General features: G+C 45.3%; 1 protein-coding gene across 1 annotated transcript in view; it reads right to left on the bottom strand.

Annotated features, from left to right (window-relative positions):
* LOC309560185 (mamu class II histocompatibility antigen, DR alpha chain) overlaps positions 1-15,017 on the bottom strand; it is an 81,231-nt gene that overhangs the window by 31,121 nt on the left and 35,093 nt on the right. The window contains exon 2 of the mRNA XM_082263758.1: positions 9,325-9,570. Within this exon, the coding sequence (XP_082119884.1) occupies positions 9,325-9,570 (246 nt within the window). The remainder of the gene's footprint in view (positions 1-9,324; positions 9,571-15,017) is intronic.

Genomic DNA, 15,017 nt, shown 5'->3' with positions numbered 1-15,017 from the left:
TTGAATAAAGCAGAAGGTTCCAAAACGTATACGAGCTAGGTTTTTGGCTAGCTTTGTATGGGGGCAGCTGGAAAATCTGATCTCTATGTTCACGACTGGGAGGAAGCCGTATACTGACGGAAGTCCACAAGTACAGTGTGGGTCGTGGTTCCGTTACAATAGCCACCAAAAAGGTCACCTTGTAAGACAGCGTAAGCAAGGGAATCGCCTGAAGGTTCTCAAAGAGAGGCTTTTGGAGGACCAAAAGCACCAAATTGAGGTCCCAAGGCGGCAATGGAGACTGCACTGGAGGAACCAAATTACGGACACCCTCAAGGTAGGTACGCACCAGGGAATGTGTGGCCAAGGGTCATTGGAAGAAGACCGCCAAAGCCGACACCTGGCCCTTGATGGTACTCAAGGCCAATTTCTGTTCAACCCCCCCCCCCCCCTTACAGAAAGGTCAAGATCCGAGCCACCAAGAAGGAGCGAGGATGAACCCCAAGAGACTCACACCACGCAATGTACGTCTTCCACATATGATGCTAGATCTTCCTAGAAGTAGATTTCTTAGCCTTTAACAGAGTTGGAATCATCGACTCAGATAAACCTCTTGCCATCAGCACCTGGCGTTCAACAGCCAAGCCGTCAAAGCCAAGGACTGTAAAGCCGGATGGAAGATTGGTCCTTGGGACAGCAGATCCTCCCTAAGAGGAATCTTCCAAGGAACGTCGGTGACCAGCCGCACCAGATCAGCGTACCGAGCCTGGCGAGGCCAGTCTGGAACCACTAAGATGACCAGAATCCCTTTTGCTTCGATCCTGCGTAGAAGTCTTGTCAGAAGCTTGAGAGGAGGGAAGGCGTAAATCAGCCGATACTTACCCCACAGGGCCACCTGCAAATGTGTGGTGTCCGCCAGAGGATCCAGTGACCGAGCCACAAACCTCTGCACCTTTCTGTTGAGCCAAAACGCCAACAGATCCACTTCGGGGATGCCTCACTGGATACACAACTGATGATACACCTACGGATGAAGGGACCACTCCCCTTGGTCCAACGCCTGCTGATTGAGGTAATCCGACTGCCAAATTTTCCACCTTGGGAATGTATACGGCGGAGAGGGCTGGAACGAACCGTTCTGCCCACGTTATAATGCCGGCTACCTCCTGAGCCACCAGGGCATTTTTCGTGCCCCCTTGGTGATGGACATAAGCCACGGTCGTGGAATTGTTTGATTGAATGCGCACTGGACATCCCTGAAGATGAACGGTCCAATGGTCCAGGCACAGTCTGATCGATCGGAGTTCCAATACATTGATCGGTAGTCTGGACTCTTCCAGTGTCCAGATTCCCTGAGTTAATTTTTGCTGAAGACACCTCCCCAGCAGGACAAGCTGGCATGCATGGTGACCACTGTCCAATAGAGGGGGGGGGGGGAGGATTTACCCAGCCGAAGCACCGGCAAACAAAGCCACCATATCAGGGGCTCCTTCATTCCCCAGCTCAGCCATATCTGATTGTGCAGAGTATTTTCCCATTAGGCTAGAATCTCCCTTTGCAGGGACCTGGTATGGAACTGTGCAAACAGAACTGCCGTAGTTCAGGCCCAGCACCCGCATGCAAGTCCAGAGGGATGACAATCTGCTAGACAGCAGTAGACGAATTGCAGCCTGCAATTTCTGGAGTTTGTCCAGAGGAAAAAGCACTCTGGCTAAGGCCAAGTCCAGAGTCAGACCCAGATAATCCAGCTTTATGGACGGAGCCAGAGCAGAATTCTGAAAATTCAGAATCTAGCTGAACTCCCTCAGAGTCCGTATGGTGATTTCCAGGTATATCACCAGAGCAGTAACGGACTTCACTCACAGAAGGAGGTCGTCCAATCGTCCAAGTAGCCCAGTACCAAAATCCCCTGTTGGCGTAACAATGCTAGCACCGGGGCTAACACTTTTGTGAAGACCCGAGGAGCAGAGGCGAGACCAAAGGGTAACACCACAAACTGATAATGCTCCTTTCCCATGGCAAAACAGGGGAAGCGCTGGTGACCGGCACATATTGGAATGTGAAGGTAAGCATCCTTGATGTCGATAGAGGTAAGAACATCCCCGATGCAGGGATTCCACCACCGTGCGAATGGACTCCATCCCGAACTTTTGCACCAGCACAAAGCAGTTCAGAGCCTTGAGGTCCAGGATTAGATGCACCTTGCCTTTCTTCCTGGGAACCGTAAACAGGTTCGAGTAAAAACCCTGAAAACGATCCGAAGTCAGAACTGGGACAATCACCCCTTGAAGCAACAGGTCTTGAACAGCCCCAAACAGACCCTGTATAAACGGTCTGGGGACAGGCGCAAGTTAGAAGGAGAGAACCTTGCCGGGGGACGAGAGTGAAACTCGACCTTGTAGCCCGACCGAATGACTTCGTGGACCCACTTGTCTTGTACCAGGGAAGTCCACAGGTCCGGAAACCATCGAAGACCTCCCCCCACCCACCGATACGGGTGAGGGCGTACCATGCTGAAGGAGCCTTGTCCGTGGATCCATTTGCTAGCCTGTCTCCTGAAAACCTCTCCCCGGGACAAAAAGGACTCCAGGACCGTGGTCAGCGCATTGATGGATGGTTGGGACCCGGAGGGCCCCGTAGCCTCAGAGAGGGGGTTAGGTGAGGAGATGTGCTCCAAAGACTCCATGAGTCACCAGGGGGACCCCACAAAAAGTGTAAAACACTGCAAAGGGACAACCCCCACCGCGCTGGCAGCACCACCCTGTAGCCAGGTACAAAGCACTAAGTGATCCTCAGCAGAGAGGGAGAGAACACCATCAGACTCACTACCCAGCAGAAACAGGCACCTGCAGCCACCAGGATAATCTGCACTCCACGTGCGGCGATCAGGAAGTGAAAAGATCCAGGAGTCAGCACCAGGGGATGAGGAGGGGTTCCCACCACCGAAAACGCAGCACACAGGGCTCCACTGTCATGGCCACTGCTATTTTCAATGGCAAACCCCTGCAAAATGGCCGCCGGACTACACAAACATGGCCGCCGTGCCAAGGAACACACAGGCTACAGCAAAATGGCAGCCCCACGAGATTCCCAGGGACCCAGGAGGGATCCCTAGGTCTCAAAGGACAGGCTCAGGCAGGATGGGGGGCCCTGGCAGCAGCCCCTACCAGGAACAAACCCCCCCTACACAGCCGATCGTTCAGTCGCCGGTGGCACCCCCCTGGCCCCCATTGCCAGCATAGCGCCCTGCCTCCACCCCAGGAGGTGGACCAGAACACCCACACAGCCCCAGCATAAGGGGGGGGTAGTATGGGAGACAGATGAAAGGGGGGTGCCTGACGGGAAGGAGGGGAACCCGGGGATCTGACTGTCCCAAGGAGGGGCCCACGTCCACCCCACAACCCTCCATGGGGGGAGGGGGGACAGCTACTCACAATACTAGGAACCAGGCGGGCATCGCTCCAGACAGAACCCCTCGCCATTGAAATGGGGGGCTGTTGGCCAGGAGGAACGATGCGACTCGGGCCGAGACCCGATCGTATGCGACCTCGCGAGATGTCTAACTTGCAGGCCAGCCTCGTCCAGTGAGGCTATAGCGCAGCCGATCTAGCGCAGACCTGAGGTCTGCGTGCGCTTGCTGGCCAGACTGGGGTGACCACTGGATCTGGATTATCCAGCCCGTTGCCCAGTCCAGCAGTTAATTGCAGATCTCACAGGAAAAAAAACAGGAGAAAATATTTCTATCTAAAAGGAAAAATTTGCCAGGACCAGAGATCCCAGCAAGGAACTAGGTCCTTACTCCTGACTAGGCAAAAAAAAAAACGGAGTCCCTTTAGCAGGGAGAGGGAGTATACCCCCTGGGACTGCCCATAGGCATAGCCAGATTTGTTTTCTGCCTAGTGTCCCACTCCTGTAGGAGGCAGTATAACCCAATGGTTATGAAGATCAGGAGCTATGACCGTCAATGAACGAAAGGGAAATATATTTTTTACTATTTTGGGCCAGTTTTCTTTTGATAATAAAAACAAATCATGAGACATCCATTAATATCTACCACCAAATGAAAGCTCAATTTGTCTAGAAAAATGCAGTATAACCACTTCAGCCCCGGAAGGTTGCACCCCCTTAATGACCAGGCCATTTTTTGCGATTTGGCACTGTGCTACTTTAACGGAAAATTGCGTGCTCGTGCGATGCTGTACCCAAATACAATTGATGTCCTTTTTTTTCCCCACAAATAGAGCTTTCTTTTCTATTAAACATTCCCAATAAAAAAAACAATTTAAAATTACATTTTTTTATCAGTTTAGGCCAATTTGTATTCTGCTACATATTTTTGGTTAAAAAAAAAAAAAAAATTTGCAAAAAGTGTATTTTAATTGGTTTGCGCAAAAGTTATAGCGTTTACGAACTATGGGATAGATTTTTGGACTTTTTATTTATTTTTTTTTTTTATTAGTAATGGCGGCGATCTGAGATTTTTAGCAGGACTGCCACATTGCAGCGGACAGATCGGACCCCTAACTGACATTTTTGACACTTTTTGGGGACCAGTGACATTAATACAGTAATCAGTGCTAAATAATATGCACTGTTACTGTATAAATTACACTGGCAGGGAAGGGGTTAATACTGGGGGTGATCAAAGGGGTTAATGTATGCCTAAGTATGCTTGCTCACTGTGTGTGTGTGTGTGGGGGGGGGGGGGGGGTCCTGTGATAGGCACAGATTGCAGTTTCAGCTTAGCTGAAACTGCTGATCTGTTCCTGCCTGTCTGAGAGAAGATCCGCCTGCTTTGTTTACATAAGCAGGTGGGTCTTCTCTCGGTTTCCCGGACGATCACGAGAGGAAGGCAGCGATCGTCGTCACTCCTCCCCCGGTCCGCCTCCCGCTGTTTCTAAACACAGCAGAAGCTCGGCTGCGCTCCGCCAAAACCACATGCACTCCAGTCAGGTACTACTACGTGACTGGACACAGCCAAGTCACCCTGCCGCAGTAAAAAGCCAGCGGGCGGTCGGCAAGTCGATAATTCATCCGGATACACTAAGTATATGCGATGAGTACAGTTTGACTAAAACATGTCCAAGTTGCAAAATTTAGTTTGGACATTAGGTTTGTTTTGACCTTGTTCATGAAGGAGTTAAAGCGACAAACGGTTTATTACATCAGTGGCAATATCTGTCCATGTGAGTCATCCACACTTCACACTCATTTTTGCAATATTCAGTTGTTCTATACCACAGAGAATGCAGGAGGAGACATGAAAAAGAAACACTGCAAAGTCAACGTCAGCACCCAAAGCTCCAACAGGTCTTTTGCAGTTTTCAGTTTACATTATTTGTGTAGTGTGGCAGCCAAGGTTTGACCTGCTTTGTATTTCTTTGGATGTATGTCCTAGTGAGATCTGTCTATGTTGCTTCAAAAGTTTGTCATATATAGTGTGACGGTATGCGAGGTGAGATAGTAGATAATCGCTATATTTCACCTCGCATACGTTCTGTGGTGAGAGACTGAACCGGAATCCAGCCCAGGTTTTCCAGCCTCTGTGACAGGCTGGGTTCCGGTCCAGAGATTGTGAGTTACCTGAGTCCATGCTCAGGTGAACTTTAAATTAACAGGAAAAGAGCACAGAAAGGCTCTGGCCTGCCTGAGACTCAGAAGGGAATCTGAGAGAGGAGCTGTGTGTGGACTTTCAAAAAAACAGGTTTGCTTTACTATGTGTTTTTGGGGGTGATGGGGACCAGCCCCACACTGTATAGTGAGGAAAACCGTTGTTTAGTTTAGCGCCGGACGGCAAGGATTTATTTTATTGTTTTGTTGTTTTTGTATCTTTGCAAATCTTTGCTGAAATAAAGCTGGCAATCCACCAGACTTTAAAGAAACTACCTGCGTGCTGGCCTTAAGTTCCTGTGAAAGGTGATCCCTGTGAGCTAATCTCCCACAATAGACAAAAGCAGATACAATGCAGCTCCTGCATTTTGTTGGGACCAGGCACAGACTGACCATTCGGGCACTCAGGCACTGCCCGAGGGCAGGAGTCAGGGTGGGCGCCATGAGAGGCTCAGTCTGCCCCTGGAGGTGCCCACAGCTTATCATGCAGGATAGAAGAAGTTTATGCCCCGAAGAGACAGTGAGCTATGGAATTTCCGCCGGCGGTTGAAGTGGCTATATGAGAAGACTCAGGTGCAGGTCAGGATCAGAGAGCAATCATGGAGCCATGGGGATAATGGCAGCGACATGCGCTCTGGCCACCTCTCCCCATGGGGAATTCAGCAGAGGGGTGGGGCCACAGTATACATCCATGCCATGGAGGGACAGCCGGCAAGAGAGCTGCAGGCTGCAGAGTGCACTGCAGACAGAGCGGAGTCATCTCGTAGCTATTCACCTGACCTGCCTTGTATGCAGCAGGAGGTCAGTGTGTGATCACACAGTTTAGTGTGTGCCTACAATTACCAGCCGGGCTGAATGAGTGTTGCCCAGTGCCATTCTACCAGGTACAGATATCAGTGTTATATTTAGTGAATATCACTCACTAAGCGCTTTTATCTAACACTGATATCTGTACACTTCAGCGAGAAGAACACCCCTTTTCTTTCTCAAAATATGTCTTTATTAAGTTTAAAGATAACATACGATTAACAGTTATAATCACAGCATTCAATAGTTGTACCGTCCAGAAGATGGAACATTTAATAAACATCATCTTAGCAATGAGACAGAGGATATGAAAAGGGGTGAAATATTGCTGGTATTAACGCCCTTTTGTATAATTTATATACCCGGAAGCGGCTTTGATCGGGTCTCCGATGACGTAACCCGGAGGCGGGGTCCATGACGTCACGTCCGGGTTACTCTGCTGCTAAAGGCGGCAAATTAAAAAAACAAGTGTATTCAAAAATGCCGTTTGCGACGTTTTGAATACATGGAAGTGTAGTGGAGGGGTTTGGGGTCTTTTAGACCCTCGATCCCTCCATAAAGAGTACCTGTCACTGCATATTACTGTCACAAGGGATGTTTTTTTAAAAACCTGTGATAAAGTAAAAAAAATAAATAAATAGGAAAAAAAAAATAATAGTTTTAGCCGCCCCCGTTGCCGTTAGCTCGCGCACGAAAGAAAAGGCATATGGAAGTCGAGCCGCGAATGAAATCACTGTTCAAACCACACATGTGAGGTATCGCTGTGATCGCCAGAGAGTGAGCAATAATTAAAAAAAAAGAGCTACACTCTAACTCTGGTAACCGTTAAAAAATTTTAAAGCGTCGCCTATTGAGATTTCTATTGACCGTAGTTTGTCGCCATCCCACGGGTGTGCGCAATTTTAAACCGTAAAACATGTTGGGTATCTATTTACTTGGCGTGACATCATCTTTCACAATATACAAAAAAATGGGCTAACTTTACTGTTACGTTTTTTTTAAATGCAGTGAAATGTGATTTTTCGTAATTTTTCCAGAAAAATGGCGTTTTAAAGACCGCTGCGCAAATACCGCGTGACAAAAAATATTGCAATGACCGCCATTTTATTCTCCAGAGTCTTTGCTAAAAATATATATATATATATAATGTTTGGGGGTTCTAAGTAGTTTTCTAAGAAAAAATACTGATTTTAACTTGTAAACAAAAAGTGTCCGAAATAGGCCTGGGGCTTAAGAGTGGTTAATGAAAACCTTACTTTTGGAAATATACCGTCGTTGCACTTTTAATGTAAGTTTATTTTTCTTTATTTTATATAATAAACATTTATTTTGAACATAGTGAAGAGAAAAGCAATGTGAACGCATGTAATGTGGGCAGTGTAATATGTAGGTGGGGCTTTGTGTGGGTGTGGCTTGGGTGTGGGCAGGGACACAGGGGGACCCATGCTCCCCTATTGGCCGGGGTCCCCATGAGTTGTCATTCCGCCCCTGGTTGGGACTAACTACTGAAACACATTTAGCGCCGGTTCACACTGGCGCGACGCTACTTTGAGGGGCGACCTCCGAGATCGCGGTGCGAGCAGCGCGCCGCGACCTTGGAGCGGCCGCCACAGACTTCATAACATTGAAGTCTATGGCGGTCGCCTCCTGGTCGCCCCAAAGAAGCTCCGGACCCTTTTTCTAGGTCGGAGCGACTTGTGTCGCTCCTATTAGAACGGGTCCGTAGCTTCCTATGGGAGGCGACCTGCGGCGACCTGTGAGGCGACCTGGTCGCCTCACAGGTCGCCCCAGTGTGAACCGAGGCTTACTGCACTCAAATTTAAAAAACAAAAATCAAATAAAAAACAAACAAACAAACAGTGTTTAGAAACAAAGTCCATCTACAGAAGCCTTGAATAAGCTCTAGGCCCCATTCACATTTGCACGTCACGTTAATGCCCTTTTTTCTGTGGGTTTTGAATGCGACAACAAAGGGCAGCCAGTTAACTTGAATGGGCTGCCCTACGCATGACAAACGCACCAAAAAGAAGCTCTAGCATCTTTATGAGCAGTGAGCTTTGCATTTTTTTACTGCATGACAAAATGCGCATTTCCTAGCCATGTTTGGGGTTCCATTAACAACTAATGGCACTGCAAGCATGCGCACGTTTGTTGCATGCAGGGCTGTCTTTAACACAGGGCAAAAGGGGCAGCTGCCCCGGGCCCAGTCATTGTTGTGGGGCCCAAAGCAGCTTCCCCTTGAGCCCACACTGTCTGCAAATAACTGATAAGTGGATTTGGTAGGGCCCATGAAAATATTTGCCCACGGTCCAATCAATATTAAAGACGGCCCTGGTTGCATGTTAATGTACAGGTGTGATTGGGTTATAACTTAATTTTCTTACAGTAGTGCCTTGGAAACCGCCCTGTCTGGTTTGAGACGTTTAATTGGTTAATTTGCTTTTCAGTTAACTGCAGCAGAGTAAATACAAAAGCAGGAGTAGTTATAAAGTTATAACTAGTAGTTATAAATGCCAAGTATTAGTAAATTAGCATGACATTGAGGCTCCGTTCACATCTAGGCGTTGCTATAGTATTTTTACAGGCGTTTTTGCAGCCTTTTTGTGCAGGTGTTTTTTGAGTTGACAAGTGACCAATGAAAAGCCATAAAATGCCTGTAATCTGCCAAAAAAGAAGCTCATGTATTTTTTTAGCATTTCGTTTAAGACGACAGAACACTCAGGTGTGAACAGGCGCCATTGAAATGGATGGGATTTGTCTTGTTGGCGTTTTTACAGCTGAGGCTTAGAGCAGAAAAACACCCAAAAATGCCTAGATGTGAACGCAGCCTTAAAGCTGGGTCAATAAACAAATATGAAAGTCACTCACATGTTCCTAACTAATACAGTGTGTACAGTTCATTCCATATATAGTATATGTTTTTTTTACCGCTTTTTGCATGTGTGAAGTTTGACCGCTGCTTATAAATATCAAGATTAAATTTCAGCACAGCAAGATTCTGCAGAGCTCCAGCTGCCTCAAAGCTGGCCACTTCACCAAACTGTGGGAGCCTCCACACGGTCTGCTTTTTATCCAGATCTACATAGAAGATCTCATCCTTGTCAAACTGAAACATGTACTCTCCTGATGGTTCCTGTGTCTGGTAAAAGTTTGACTGCGTCAGAACATTTTCATCTGTGGAAGACAAAAATCACACTATTAATTATATGTATATATTTGACCACTGCAACAGTTAAAATAAACCTGTAATCTTTTAAAGTGCTTAAGTGTATCTAACTCCCCCAAAAATATAATATATATCAGTTTACAAATCCTTAGATGTGGTGGCTGCATTTGTTTTTTTTTTTGTCAGGCTTTTTTTTAACTTTGTTTTCTATTTTTTACCTGGTGATCCAGCAAATAGCACACTTCCTTACCCTTAGTAGTTACACTCATTTCTCCATTATATCTATAAAGGGGACCAAGGTTTTCACACAGGCTGGATTTGAATCTGTTCCCGTGGGCCACACTCATATATACATTTTCTGTGCCCTGAATGCTCCCAGCACAGTAACCTGCGGTGGCCAGAAAGCCCCCAATGCATACTTGTGATTGGGAGTTTTCTGATCATGTGACCTCTGTGACGGCCAATCACATCGGTCACATGATCGGAAATGCTCACCTCTGCCCAAGGTAAGGTGATCAGATTTTTAACCACTTACGGACCGCCCGCCGCAGTTTTATGTCAGTACTTTGACGTTAGCTGCCACAATCCCTATATTTTTTTAAACTGCGGGCGGTCCGCTTTAACATAAAGGAGGTGCCAGCGGCGGATTCACCGAGGGATCACCCTTATGGGCGGCAGGAGAGGTGCCCCCCACCCCTTCCCGCCGCTTCACAATCGTTTTCCCTGGACCCACCGGTAGCGGGGAAAGCAATCCAGTCCGCTGTCTCCTCAGGCAGGAAGCCAAGTGAGGGCACGATGGCTCCCACTCTACTCTATTGCCTTGGAGGACCAGAGCAACGTCATATGTCGCTTCCTAGCAACCGATTTAAAGAGCCCATTTTTTTTCAAAATTAAAAAAAATTACTTTTTTTCCTTTTTTAATGTAGATGTGAGATGTGAGGTCTTTTTGACTCCAGATCTCACATTAAAGAGGTCCTGTCATGCTTATTTCTATTACAAGGGATGTTTACATTCCTTTTAATAGGAATAAAAGTGTTAAAAAAAAAAAAAGTGTAAAAATAAAAGATAAAATAAATAGGAAAAAAAAAAATTAAAGCGCCCCGTCCCCATTAGCTCGCGCGCAGAAGCAGATGCACACACATATGTAAACTGTATTCAAACCACACATGTGAGGTATCACCGTGATCGTTAGAGTAAGAACAATAATTCTAGCCCTGGACCTCCTCTTTAACTCTAAGCTGGTAACCTGTAGTCATTTATAAAGAGTCACCTATGGGGATTTTTAAGTGCCAATGTTTGTCGCCATTTCACGAGCGTGCGCAATTTTGAAGCATGACATGTTGGGTGTCTATTTACTCGGTGTAACATTATCTTTCACATTATATAGAAAGAAATTGGGCTAACTTTACAGTTTTCTTATTTTTTAAATGAAAAAAGTGAATTTTTGTCCAAAAAAAATTGCGTTTGTAAGACCGCTGCGTAGAGATGTGCCGGTTTTCGGTAATTCGATATATCGCGGTATTGCATACCCACGGTATTGTTATTGTGGCATTTTTAAAATACCGAGTTTATCTGCTCCTCAAGTCTGACTTTTGAATTGATACATTTCAGTGAGCTGGATGACTCATTCACTCACTCAATAGAAACAGCTCTGGTAATATGATCCTAGAGTGAGAGACTTAGCTCCTCCCTGTAACCAATCAGACGGCTCCCAGCACACACCCACATGCTTCTTCCCAGGGCTCAGAGACAGACAGAAACACAAGTTTCTGCAGATAGAATTAGATAGATTGATCTAGATAGATAGATAGATAGATAGATAGATAGATAGATAGATAGATAGATAGATAGATAGATAGATATACATACACACATATACACACACACGTTTGGAAAAAAAAGAGATATATATACACACACGCATACATACATGGGCATAGCAGCATATATATATATATATATATATATATATATATATATATATATATATAGACACGCACACACACATACAGAGGCATAGCAGCCCACATTACATTAGTATATAGCCATCAAGCAGTGTCTGGCCTACCTGGTGATGACTGGTCCTGGCGCTCCGATCCGATGGCCTGGTCATTAAGGGGGCAAATCCTTGCGGTCCAGAAGTGGTTAAACCTGCAGGAGGACCGGTGTTTTTATCTATAAATGACTTTACTATTGCTTTAGGCCTGGTTCACATGTATGCAGGTTGGGGGCCCACATTTGCACAGGCATAGCAGCCCATTGATTTGAATGGGCTTGAGCTGCTATGCCTGCGTTTTCAGCTGAAAAAAGGCGCATGCAGAATTTTAAAAAATGCAGTGGCCATGAAATCCATCCTTCTTTTGCACCATGCGACTTACCTGCAGTTGCTGCACACGCAAACTGTGTTTTTAAATGCTGGGCCCACGTATATAAAAAATGCAGAAAGCTTGCCAGAGCAGGAACTGCAGGTTAGTCGCATGGTGCAAAAACAGGATGGATTTCAAGGCCACTGAATTTTAAAATGCTGCATGCACCTTTTTTCTGCAGAAAATGAGGGCATAGCAGCCCGTTCAAATCAGTGGGCTGCTATGCCTGTGCAAATGTGGGCCGCCAACCCACATACATGTGAACCAGGCCTAAAGCAATAGTAAAGTAATTTATAAATAACAACACCAGTCCTCCTTCAGGTTTAACCACTTCTTGACCACAAGAATTTGCCCCCTTAATGACCAGGCCGTTGGATCGGAGCCGAGCGCCAGGACCAGTCTTCACCAGGTAGACCAGACACTGCTTGATGACCTATTTTAGGCCTGGTTCACAGAGTCTGTGCTGACTGACTATATAATAATGTGCATAAGTGAACCAAAGTCCCTAAATTCAGCAATGAAATTCAAGTGAGGTAGAAATTTAATAATTTAAATTTAATAATTGAATACCGTGATAATACCATATACCGTGGCAAAACCTTAATCAATTAATCGCAGCATGAAAATCTGATACCGTCACATGCCTACCGCTGCGCAAATACGATGTGATAAAAAATATTGCAATAATCGCCATTTTATTCTTTAGGGTCTCTGCTAAAAAAATGTTTTTGATTTTAACTGGTAAACAACAAGTGTCAGAAAAAAGCCTGGTCCATAAGTGGTTAAAATGAAATCCGGGTACATTTTTTTTTTTTTATAAGGAAAGTAGGCTGCACTAAGTGACACAAACATATATCATGAGTCCAAAAAGTCCCAATGTTTGATATAAATTAAATAATGAGTCAGAAAGTCCAAAAAAATTATTTTCTACCGGATATCCACCTCTTTGGAAAATTGAGTAGATTAACTGCTTACCAGAAGTCCCTGATGGTGCAGAGGTCTACCCACAGATATGGCTCACACCCGGCCTCTGAGGCCGGGTGTGAGCCTCTGCACCATCAGGGACTGTTTGTCTACAGGAGATTGGATATTTCCCGGGGACATCCGGATCTAAGACTTGGAATATATTTGGCTTATCTCTGGTAAGCAGATTATTTTGGTGGAGCTTCCCAGCGGGTTCTCAGCTCATTTGAAGTTACCCTTTATGCTCACCTACTTTCAATATCTGGTAATTGCACTAAGATCAAGGTGGTGGCTTATCTTACGGCTTTTCTTTGAGTTACATATTTGCCTTCACATATCATCTATTTGGTAATTACAATACGTTAAGGTGGTGGTTCATTTTTAGCCTCTTCTATTTCTTGGATTGCTGTTCATTTGCTCATTTATATCAATATCTGGTAAGCAGCCTGCGTTGGTGGCGGGTTGTATTAGCACCTTTACTCTTCTGATACACTTGGGAGTGATTCACTTGAATAATATACAGTATCACGCTATGTTATATTTGTTTTTTATCCATACACTAAATTTTTCGTGATCCTGGGACGGCCATCGCTGGGGAGGAACCCTTCGCAGATTTTCATCTGGCACGGCTAATCCTGATCTAAGGCACACTTTACTGCTACTTCTGGTAAGCAGTTAATCTACTCAATTTTCTACAGAGGTGGATATCCGGTAGAAAATAATTTTTTTGGACTTTCTGACTCATTATTTAATTTATATCAAACATTGGGACTTTTTGGACTCATGATATATGTTTGTGTCACTTAGCGCAGCTTCCTTTCCTTATATGCTTTTGATGTTTGTCACATGTTAAGTTGCTGCTACCTCATTTAGATATTAGCGCAGTTTCTTCCCCTATTTCCACATTTTTTTTTTTTATTGGCAAATGATGAAATATTTTACAAACATATTTTCCTCAAATGATATATGCAGTGTATGTGGTATGGGTTTATGGAATGATTGTATGATATATACGTTATTTCTCACATTTCGCCCATGAGATAAAAAAAAAAAGAAAGAAATTTCTTAGATTTTTTGGGGGATTTAACTACCAAATGTTAGGAGATAAGATAGAGTAAAAACATTTCAATGCATATTTTTTATTTTATTCTTACCAAAGAATGTTGGTTTAACAATAACAATATAAAATGAACAATTCAGAACAGTAAAAGATTGCATGGTAACACATAAGATACCTTCCAACATAAATAATCAAATATTAATAGCTAATAGTGCAATGTACAGAGATCATGAGCGCGCTAGGTACAAAGTGCAGATATCAGGAGCGCTACGTACACAGTGCAGAGATCAGGAGCACGCTACGTACACAGTGCGGAGATCAGGAGCACGCTACGTACACAGTGCGGAGATCATGAGCGCGCTACATACACAGTGCGGAGATCAGGAGCACGCTACGTACACAGTGCGGAGATCAGGAGCACGCTACGTACACAGTGCGGAGATCAGGAGCACACTACATACACAGTGCGGAGATCAGGAGCACACTACATACACAGTGCGGAGATCAGGAGCACACTACGTAAACAGTGCGGAGATCAGGAGCACACTACGTACACAGTGCGGAGATCATGAGCGCGCTACATACACAGTGCGGAGATCATGAGCGTGCTACGTACACAGTGCAGGGATCAGGAGCGCGCTACGTACACAGTGCAGGGTTCAGGAGCACACCATGTACAGAGTAGCATTCAGGCATGCACTACACAGTGCCACATTGCGAATTAGCTGATTCTCCTTAAAAGATTGCATTTGGTGATGGTTCTGACCACTAAACTCAATATGGGATAAAAATTACACTAACGTGAGAAGAAAGATGGTACAGAGAGAAAGTTCACTAAACTTTTTTTTGAGATTCAGAGCTCTTGCACACAGGTGGCTGAGCCCATTCAGTGTAATAGCAACCCAGGTGCAATGTACAGCCCATCACTGACATGACCAGTAGGGATGATCGAACTTTTGAAAAGTTCGGTTCGACCAGAACACCCGAATTTCCTGAAAGATTGGTTTGGATTCCAGAACCCCATTGAAATCAATGGGACCCGAACTTCAGGAATCAAAAAACACAA

The sequence above is a fragment of the Pelophylax lessonae genome (genome assembly GCF_965119305.1).
Source record: "Pelophylax lessonae genome assembly, chromosome: 7".
NCBI classification, from domain to species: Eukaryota; Metazoa; Chordata; class Amphibia; order Anura; family Ranidae; genus Pelophylax; species Pelophylax lessonae.
The sequence above is the reverse complement of the archived record's forward strand: the minus strand, read 5'-3'. Positions and strand labels throughout refer to the sequence as shown.